At 43.2% G+C, this 10,719-nt stretch overlaps 1 protein-coding gene and 1 long non-coding RNA gene across 2 annotated transcripts in view; one reads left to right on the forward strand and one right to left on the reverse strand.

Annotated features, from left to right (window-relative positions):
• Positions 1-1,028, reverse strand: part of SLC36A4 (solute carrier family 36 member 4) — a 49,590-nt gene extending 48,562 nt beyond the window's left edge. Inside the window, exon 1 of the mRNA XM_047751966.1 lies at positions 864-1,028. Coding sequence (XP_047607922.1) covers positions 864-915 — 52 coding nt within the window. The 5' untranslated portion in view covers positions 916-1,028. The remainder of the gene's footprint in view (positions 1-863) is intronic.
• On the forward strand, positions 399-8,180 carry LOC125110604 (uncharacterized). The gene is made up of 4 exons (XR_007130675.1): positions 399-742; positions 1,634-1,732; positions 4,624-4,721; positions 7,322-8,180. It is a non-coding gene; the product is annotated as an uncharacterized LOC125110604 (long non-coding RNA).
• Positions 8,181-10,719: the final 2,539 nt, after the last annotated feature.

Here is a 10,719-nt window from a genome sequence, read left to right on the forward strand (position 1 = left end):
AATATTATTATTACCCCATCCCCAGTTTTGTCTTCCTTTTGACAGGGGGAAACCATCAACAAGGTTTTGTATTTCCTGTCTCCAAGAGGTCAGAGGGAAGCTGGAAAACAAACTTTGCCAAGTGAGACATATCTCAGTGAGACATATCTCAGTCTGGTCAGCACGTCCCGCTGGCCACTCCTGGGGTGGCAGTGGGTGAACTTAGGATTCACCAGGGACTCGGACTGGGGTTGCCGCGTTGAAAATCCAAACTACGACAACTTCCTTAAAGCATCGCTGGGGGAGGGGGGCGGGGGGGGGGGAAACAAACAAACAAAAAACCCACACAGTGCGAGCAGCCACAGCGCAGGCTCTGGCTTGCCTTTGACGCACACACCAGTGCACGGCGCCACCCGTCAACACACACACACACACACTCTCTCTCTCTCTCACTCTCTCTCACTCTCCCTCTCTCCCTCTTTCTCATTCTGATGCCCTCTGGAGGGCCTGGCTTTTCGCCTGACCCAGCTTGCTGGTCCGACAACCGGTTCCTATGCAGGTGCTGATCCCGAGGTCATTCACCAACCACGCCTGAGCTCATCCCACAAGTCCCGAGGACGTCTGCCTAGCCACTTTTACATTCAAACCTGTGCCAGATCCGCATTCCCAAGAGCCACGACCCACTCCAATAACAACAGGCAAACCACCGTGCGCGCCTCCCCGTCCAGAGACAAGCAACGCGATCCCCGACGCCCGGAGCAAGGTCTGCGAGTGCCAGGGTGCCCGCCCCGCCTCCCCCGCCCAGGCCGGGCGCGGACCCAGGGCCTTGGTGCATCCCGCGGACGCGCATCGCCGCGCCACGTCGGCCCGCGCGCAGCACTCACCGAGCTCCTCGCGTCCAGCCGCCTCGACCGCCGCCGGCGCCGCCGCTTCCATCTCTCGGGGGTCTCCAGGACGCCGCCGCCCCGAGGCGCGCGCTCCGGCCGCTGCGTGGCCGGCGTCAGGCCGAGACCTCCCCGGCCCCGCGCACCCCACCCGCGCGGCGGGGAGCATGCGCAGTGGGGCGGCCCGGCCCGGCCCGGCGGAGGCGCCCCAGCGCGAGGCCCTCCTGGGGCTCTGGGGCGCTGCCAGTGAGCGGAGCTCGGAGTGGAAGACCTGAGTGGGCGGAGGCGGGGCTGGAGAATGGCAGGGTGACCGGAGACGAGGGGCGTTTTGGAGATAACTGGGATTGGGCGCTTAGAGCTGACAGAGACCCGGGCCTATAGCTCTCCGGTGGGGGCGGAGGCGGGGAGACAGCTTTGCAGATGACTGCGAACTTAATTTTGAGGAACCCATCTATTTGCAAGGCTTAAACATTCTCTAAGGCACCGAGAAGGCTGTGTTGGAGTTCTGGCTACTTCTTGGTTATCCCTCTGTGCCTCTATTTAGAGATATAGGGTGACCTCAAGTAGCATTTAATTTAGTCAAATAGTTTCACTTTAGGAATTTTTCAGTGCCCTTCAAAGACACTTGGCGTTAACCGCAGTGCTGAAAGGAAATTAAAGTTAAGATTAAATATTCTCCATCAGATATTCTTAAGCACGATACATGCATTGACTTTTTATTCAGTTGGCAAACCCGTGAGATAATCCTAATGTATGTGTCCATTTTACAGATGCGGGAGCTACGCACACAGAGTTAAGTAATAAATGACAGAGATGGAATTCCATCCGCAACTAGAGTTGGGGTTCTCAATGCAAAGCTGGCCCCTCAGGTGGGTACCAATTAATACTCATCAGTGGATGAAGCAGGCTTTTGGATAGAAATGGAGATGTTTTAATTTAGCAATTTCTCTTTTTTTTCCCATCTCATAGTTCTTTCAAGTCAGAACACAAAACAAGACTTTTTCTTTTTGTCTGTTCTATTTCATTGGGGTCTTCTAAGGGAAATTATTTTTTGGAGGGGGTGTCTAATTTCTAGGGTCACTGGTGTAACTACATGGCGATGATAAATGTTTAAAATACTGAGATTTTAAAAGTACACAGTTACATAAGAACTATATCTTTCCTCCTGTTGCATCCTTTGTAGATTTAATAGTGATTTGCCAAAATCCTTTGTTTTTCTTTAGATTAGCGCCAGTCACCTACACACATATACACATGCAAAGGTTTTATGTAAAAAGTTCCTGAGGCATAACAAAGATGTAGGGAAGATAAGAGAAAAAAGAATTGGATCCTTCATCAACTAGAGGAATAGTCCCTAACCTGCATTGGGGTGGGGCTCCTGGTTAGAGTTCAGTGGGAGAGAAGACAGTCACCCATTGTAATGAGAACACCTGGGACAGTGTCTTGAAAGAGCACCATTATCCTTTGAGTGTTGCAAGGGATCCGAAGCCATGGTCCTCTAATCCCAGCACCAGGAAAAGCAGATCTGGCAGTGCGGAAGGAAAAAAGGTTTAACCTTTACTGGAGGCCTGGGCTGAGGCAGGTAGCTAGGCTGTGTCTTAACAGACTGATATGGAGCTAAGCCAGGTGAAAGGGATGATCATAAAACTCAAGAGAATTATATGGTTTCGCATTTCACTACTCGAGAAGATATTCGCATTTCACTGCTCCAGAACTTGTAAACTGGAGGAGAGTATAGGGGAAAGCTGTGTTAGCATAGAGACATTATAAAGAATCTGACTGTTGGAACCCTGGCCATGCCTTTCTTTGCCTCACTTGAACTTCCTGGATCATGTCTCATTGACTTCCTCCTTTGTCACCACCTTACTTTGTTCATAGCTCTGTGGTAACTCCTCTCCCCTTGCATCATCATTATTTCTCTGGCTGAGGCTTATGCTCTACTGTGAATGCCTGCAGGAGAGTTGCTGTAGTTTTTTTCTGTGTCTCAACCAGGCCTAGCAGAGTGCCATGTTCCAGTGGCTCGGGAAATAGGTGTTGAAAGTTGCTGCATATAGCCTCAGAGATATGGCAGCTGAAAGAAAACGCACGAGCTAAAAGCTGAAAATTTTGTTTTATTCGGTAGATAATTTGGGGAGGTCAAGACGGGGAGACAGCTTCTCAGATAGCTCTGGGGAACGACTCTGAAGAGGTGAGGGAGGAGCCAAGCATAAAGGGGTTCTTTCAATAAAGACCAGGTAGTCAAAACATCAAGATTACTGTTTTTTGGTTTGGTTTGGTTTGTCTTTTGTCTTTTTAAGGCCAACTGCGATTACTATTAATTAAAGAAAAGCAGACTTCTCCAGCATTCTCGTCGTGGCTCCGTGGTTAACAAACCCCACTAGTATCCATGAGGACGCGGGTTGGATCCCTGGGCTTGCTGAGTGGGTTCAGGATCCAGCATTGCTGTGAGCTGTGGTGTAGGCTGGCAGCTTCAGCTCAGGTTCGGCCTCTAGCCTGGGAACCTCCATATGCCACAGGTGCGTCCCTAAAAAGACAAAAAAAAATTTTTTTTTAATTGAAAAAAAAGAAAAGACATCGTAAGGAATTTACTGCTTTTCTGTGTGTAGGAAAGTGCAAGAGTCCAGACTCACTGAAATCACTCCTTTAATATGCCCCTCAGTTTTTTGGGGCCAGTATCCTGTGTTTTCCCATCCTGAGTCTCCTCAGGGTACCCTGTTGGCTGCTGAGGCTGATGACTTGATGGCAAGCATCTTATTTCTATCTCGAGTCCCCTCGGTGTTCACCGTCACGGTGGCTGTGATGTGATGGCTTGATAGCTACGGCATCCTTTGTTTACAGATATGGCAGGCAACATTTTTCATTCACAAATACATGAAAGGCTATTACAAAATCTTTAATTTATCCAAACACTTTTATGGAGCATCCTCCTTGTGCCGTGGACTTTGCTTGAAGCAGGATCTGTAATAGCAAACAACACTGGTTTGAACTAGGGTTCATATGGTAGTGTAGGAGTGTGCAAAAGAACTAAACAGGATGTTAACTATCTTGTAATTACAGTTGTTGAAGAAAATTGTAGTAGGTGCTACTGGGGAACCTGCTTTAGATTGAGTAGCCAAGACAGTCTTCTCTGAGGACGTTTAACTGACATCTCAAGGTATGCAGGAGCTGGTTAGATGGTGTGGAGAGAAGAGCAATTCAAGCTGTGAGAATAGCCTTCCCCACTTTACAGATAGAGAAAAGGTTCTGTTTGACTTGTTTATTTGAGACACCTGTGGGCCATCTAAATAGCATTTTTTTAACAGTAGTTGGATCTCAAAAGTTTCTTCATGTGCAAAACAATCAACCTCACAGGTTGTTGTAAAGATTTAATGAGATAAAGTACTTAGAGCCTTAGTCCATTGCATCGTTCATAGAATGCATTGTATAAATTAAGCATATTAGGTGGGAATTTTTGTACTGCAACAGAGAGAGAAGCCAACATAAACTAGGTTTCAGACAAAGGGGAATATGAGGATAATGAGGTACCCAGGACAGAGATGGGACTGGCCTTGGGAACAGCTGATTTTGTTGTCTCTGAGACGCTGTATCCTCCTGTTGTCGCTTTTCTCTGTGCACCTGCTTGTGTATCTGTGTAGATTTTTGCTGAACTCTTCTGCTTCTCAGGTTCACCTGGCAGGAACATGGTTCCTAAAAACTCTCAGTTTCTGTATTTTATAGTTCAAGTATCCAGAAAGATACTCGTTTCTTTTTTCTGTTTCAGTTTTTAAAGTTCCCAGGAAAGAATTGTGATTGAATCACCTTGGATCAGGTTCCCACCCCAGACAAGTCCAGTTAGGGATGAACTAAGTCATGTATGTGGTAGGTACTCATGAAACCATATGTAGAGAAGGGAACAGTTTCCAAGAACATAAGCCGAGCAGACCAAATCCTAGGTATCAACTCTACTGTGATTCCCCTCCATGTAAAATATTTATTATGTATCTGAAGTACATTTTACCCTCTTATGTTTTCAACGTATATCAAGATAATTTCTTACCATTTTCTAACTAACATCTACTATAATGACTTCTGTATTCTGTTAAAGACCTCAGGAAACATGCTGACCAGCACTGGTCTTCTTAAGAGTTTCTTTGTTGGAGTAAATGCTACTGATAACCTAACTTTTATTACCAAGAAATTTGTTTTGCTTAACTCTTTATGACAGATTTAGTAGAATAAAATAAACAAAAACTAAGTGCGTGGAGGAAAGAGAACATAAGTAGAAAAAGACAACTAAAAAAAACCCTCTGACATAGTCTCAAATAAATTTTTTTAAAAAGATAGTGCATCCATAAGACAAAAATAGAATGGCAGAGTAAAAGGAATGTTTGGGGAACGAAAAAGTAGAACCAAAAGATAAAAAGAAAGGAAAATAGAAAAATGATAAAATTAAGGATTCATCTAGCAGGTCCAAGACTTTAATTCAGAAACTCTAGATAAAAAAGAAGGAAAAATCAAAGTAATAATATAACAGAATTTCTCAGAATTGAGGATTTTTTTTCCCCAAATTAGAAGTGTCCAACACAGCATTGAATGCCCAATACAACAGATGAAAACAGACTTAAGCCACGACATATCAATGTAAAATTTTAGAACATGGAAAATAATAGGGAGATTGTAACAGCTTCTTGAAATGAAAAAAAATAAAGAGGGGGGGGCCACCCACATTCTGGTGGAATTTCATCTAATTGCCCAACAGCAACAACTAAAGCTAGAAGACAATGGAGTATTGCATTCCAACTTCAGAGGTAAAACACATCCAACTTGGAATCGGATACCTAGCCAAACTACCAATCAAATGAAAGTGTAAAATAAACACATCTTAAGAAACATAAGACTTGTATAAAAATATACTTCCTATGTTCCTTTTCTTAGAAAGCATGGGAGGAATACTTCATCAAAATTAAGGAGTAAACCTAGGAAGACATAGGTATGGGATCCAGGAAAGCAGGAATTCAGCACAGGAGAGGTGAATCCTGAGAGGATGCCAAGGGGAGGTTCTGGGACCACAGCTGGGCAGCAGCCCTGGAGGGCAGCCTGTCCACATCAGGGCAGGAGAGCAGGAGAGCAGGGATACCTTCACGGCAAAGCATTGATAAAAGAAATAGAAGTATGGGCTCCATTTTCTTTGGCAGTGAAGAAATCATCATAATAAAAATACAAAATAGGACTTGAACACAGAGCATATTACCACTCTCTTTGAAGATATATATTAGGGAGGGAGAAATACTCTGTATGAAAACTATGTAAAAGCGCTAAATTCTCATTTTTCATCATTATGAGAAAATAGATAATATCTAAAATTGAAACCTGAGTACCACTCTAAGCATTTAGGAATATGATGGTAAACACCAAATGAAACTACCAAAGGTGTTCAAAGTGGTTGCCTCTTGAGAAAGGGAATTGTAGGGAGAATGAGGCAAGAACTTGTTTTTCCATCATATCTTATTTGATTCTTTAAGTAAAGTACATGATAACAACAAACTTACAAAAGGGAAGGTGATGGTCCTTGCTAATTACTAATTTTTGTTAAGATGAACATTCACAGAAGTCACCTATAATGTAAACTTTATTGTTTTTTTTAAATTTATGTTTTCCTGTTCTGTAGTTGTTTTCAAACTCTTTGTTTTTAATGTCTGTTATCTCTGTGCCTGGGGAGACAGCAGTTGCAGAATCTACATTTGGGTGAATGGGAATGAGAGTAGATTTTCTGAAAAGTCTTTTGAATTTTATTTATTTTTATTTATTTATTTATTTATTTATTTATTTATTTATTTATTTATTTTGTCTTTTTAGGGCCGCACCCGTGGCATATGAAGGTTCCCAGGCTAGGGTCGAATCAGAAATGTAGCTGCCAGCCTATGCCACAGCCACAGCAATGCAGGTTCTGGCCTGCCTCTGCGACCTATACCACAAGCTTATGGCAATGCTGGATCCTTAATCCACTGAGTGAGGCCAGGGATCAAACCCACAACCTCATGGTTCCTAGTTGATTGTTTCTGCTGCACCATGACGGGAACTCCATCTTTTGAAATTTTATAGTCAAAATGGGGGGAAGCCTGTGGTGCAGGGAGTAAGAACCCAGTGTTGTCCTTGGAGCAGCCTGGGTCACTGCTGTGGTGCAGGTTGGATCCCTGGCTTGGGTACTTCCACATGCCATGGGTGTGGTAAGAAAAACAAATTGAGAGGGAACCTTTCTTGTGAAAGATTGCTGACCTACAAAAAATAGATTTTTAAAATATTAATTTACCCAACTACTACTACATCCCACTTTAAGATTATTTATATGCAAAATTGTATCACCAGTCATAAATTGTGTCTTTTTTTCCTCTGGATTGGACTAAGAAAGGTAAATTCTGTACACAATGTGGCATTTATTGAAAATGCTGAATTTAAAATACTGGTTGTTTCATTAACAGACCTAAGAAGGACGCCCTAGAAAAACATGACACTTCAGAGATAGAGGAAGCCAAAATTGAAGAACTGGTTAACAGCAGAATTACTGTTTACTCCCAGATTATCATGCTTAGTATCTTTCCCCAGAAATTTGAAACAGTACAATTAAGCTTCTACTTGGAACATGTACCACCTAGCATCTGAGACAATATTATTGGAAAAATCCTCTTAACAATAAGCAGACTGAAACACATTCCTGAAAATGTTCAGAAAATCAACATTTATAAAGCTTTGGACAATTCCGAAAAAGGCTTGAATTATTTCCCACTCACCCCATAGAATTGCACACCTCGTCTGTGTGTTCTTTTCTTCGCTGTGGCAATTATAGCTCCCTATCATCTATGTGCTAAGCAGAATACTGTGCACCTGTGCCCTTTGTCCACTTGTCTTCCATTTCCCCCTCATGCCCACTTTCCTTCCTTTTCCATCTTTCTCTGGGCTCCAGAAGGCTAGCTTGTATAGAATGCTTCAGTGGGCTTCCAGTTAGGTTTGATGATTGGAGGTAATACAGGGAGATGATAGGACAGAGGTGAAATAGGTCAGGAATTCACCCCTCTGGCACCTCCCTTACTAGTCACTACAGTTGACTTCATTCCTCTGTGAAAGTTTCTGTGGAGCAGCCCTCTCCAGGGTCACTGTCAACACTCCTTCCTCTGGCCCTTCGAGCCTAGAGGCAGGAACGCCCCTCCGCCGCCCTACTTGCCCTAGGATGCTGTGTCTTCTGCTGTTGATGTTCCTGAAAACCCACCCACCTCATTGTAAATAGTTCTTCTCCTAATGCAGAGATTAGCATATGAAGTGAAGTAAGTCAGAAAGAGAAGGACAGATACCATAGGATATCACTTATATGTGGAATCTGAAATCTGGCACAGATGAACCTATCTACAGAACAGAAACAAACTCAAGACATGGAAAAGAGACTTGTGGTTGCCAAGGGGGAGGGGGACGGAGTGGGATGAACTAGGAGTTTGGGGTTAATAGATGCAAACTATTACATTTAGAATGGATGGACAATGGGGTCCTGTCCTATAGCACAGAGAGCTATGTCCAGTCTCCTGGGATTGAAAATAACATACATAAACAGAATATATATATGTGTGTGTATATGTATGTGTGTGTGTGTGTGTGTGTGTGTGTATATGACTGAGTCACTTTGCTGTGCAACGGAGATTAGCACAACATTGTAAATCAACTATGCTTTAATTTAAAAACGTAGTTCCTCTCCTCAGCTCTCCTTGCTTAGCACTGTATGAGTGTACATGCCATCTGTTTCCTGGTGAAACCTTTATAGATGCACGTACATAATCTCATTTGTTTCCCTAAAAAGACTTCATACATTATCTCCATTTTACAAATGAAGAAACCGAGAATAAGAGAAGTTAGTGATTTGCTCACATCCAATAGAAGAGGCAAGATTCATCTACACTACCCCCAGAAGCATTTATTCGGGCGATAAACACATCCCCATCCCAGAAAGTTCTTAAAATTCAGAATCCTATGAGTTTCCATTACCACCTCAGTAACATTGTTGGGGATGGTTATTGATTCAGGCCAGTAATTGTCAGGTAGGAGAACAGCAGTTACTGAAGCAGCCATTGCCTTGATTTTGGCCACTTAGGCCTCTGACCAAAAAAATAAAGCACTGTGGGTAGACCGCTGTGTCAGTACCAAGTGATGGCTCCTGTCCTGTGTCACTCACTCTGCCCATTCATCTATCATCTCCAGCCTCCTCCCCTTTATCAGGGCTGCTGAATTTGGAACAGAATTTTCTTCAATCCCTTCTCGCTTTCCCGCCCCTCATCCACTTGCTGGAGGACCCTACTGAGAATGTACTATGTTAGGGCTGATCATCAGATTGTAAATTACCCTGGAAAAATTGTCCATGGAGGCTCCATTTTTCTGCCATTTGGGAGTGGGACAAACATGAGGTTGAAAATAAGGGTGAAATGACAAGAGCTGGGTTAATTTAGTTCAGTTTGCTCCCCTTAAGTTGCTTCTTGCTCTACCTTTTCTTGATGAATTATATTAAAAAGGAAAGAAAATAAGAGTTCTAATATCACAATGGTCTAGTTAATTTTGTTCAAAGTCGTAATAGTAATAAATATAACAAGGAAATCTAACTTTCTACTAAGTGAGTTTCTCTTCTAAATTACCTCATTTATCCTGCACAACAGCTCTAGGAGGCAGGTGTTGCATTACCCAATTTTTTAGTTGCAAAAACAGGCTTAGGTGGATTAAGCAATTTGCCTGAAGTCTGGAAGCTGAGACCCAAGGTCAGTTGCAATTCCAGGATGTATGCTCCAAACCACTGAGTCCCAGCTACTCAAGGGAGGGCTGACTCCTGTACTGGCAGGTTGTGGAGGCAGTTCCACACTGCGGACCACTGATTGGTGGTGTGACAGTCATTAGGGCATTGTACGTGTCTGTCCATTCTCATAGAGCTAACAAAAAGTTAGGAAATCATCAGGAAATCAGGTAATTGAGCTTCACTGTTGGGACTTAACTAACTGGCACAAATGTCACTACTCACATATTCGACATTGTCCTCTGAAAATACTATTCTTTGAAGGGCAATAGAAAAAGCGACTTTTGGCAAGTGCTAGCAAGCACACACATTTTCCCACCTGTTAGTCCTCTTGGTTTTTAGCATAATGATAAGAAGGCATTAAAGCTTGTACTTAAATCCCGACTGTCCTTTGAAAAGGCTTAAAAAAAAAAAAAAGAATGCTTTCAAAAATTTGATTCTTCCCATTTTAAGCCTTGTGTTTGGTTCAATGTTAACCTACCAGACGTTATTTAATCTCTGTTATCTTCTCATGAAACTGTTGTCATGCCAAGTCCAGAAGTCTGGGTTTTCCTGGACACTAAGAATGCATGAGCCTCACATGGACATTTAAGTTGATAAGTCCCCTCCATCTCAGGATGTTAACGTCAGGGTCTGGTTTGGGATTTGACTTGATAGGCTGTACCTGTCAGCTTTTGTGTAGCCTACTTTTTATCACAGTTCAAAGGGAGCATGTGAAAGACTTACGTATGGGATAAGTAGGTCATCAGAGACACTTGTCATGCCTGAAGCCTCCTAGAAGTCCTGCTGCTTTGCACACTTTCCCAGGTAATCTGAGGAGCTTGCTCACAACTTAAAAACACTGTTGAGTGATACCAGCCACACTGGGAACTAAAACGCTACCTCACTAAGGAACTCTGTCTAAGAGATATCAGTCCCCAGTGGACCTCGTTAGAGAAAATAAATACTAACATATAACCTGCTTTTTGGTAGTGAAAAGAAGTGGCATGGAGGTTAGAGAGCTTCCACATTGCAGTTAGAAGACTGCATTTCAGCTCATGTCCTCAGAAGTTTAGA

This window comes from Phacochoerus africanus, chromosome 11 (assembly GCF_016906955.1).
Source record: "Phacochoerus africanus isolate WHEZ1 chromosome 11, ROS_Pafr_v1, whole genome shotgun sequence".
In the NCBI taxonomy this organism is placed as follows: Eukaryota; Metazoa; Chordata; class Mammalia; order Artiodactyla; family Suidae; genus Phacochoerus; species Phacochoerus africanus.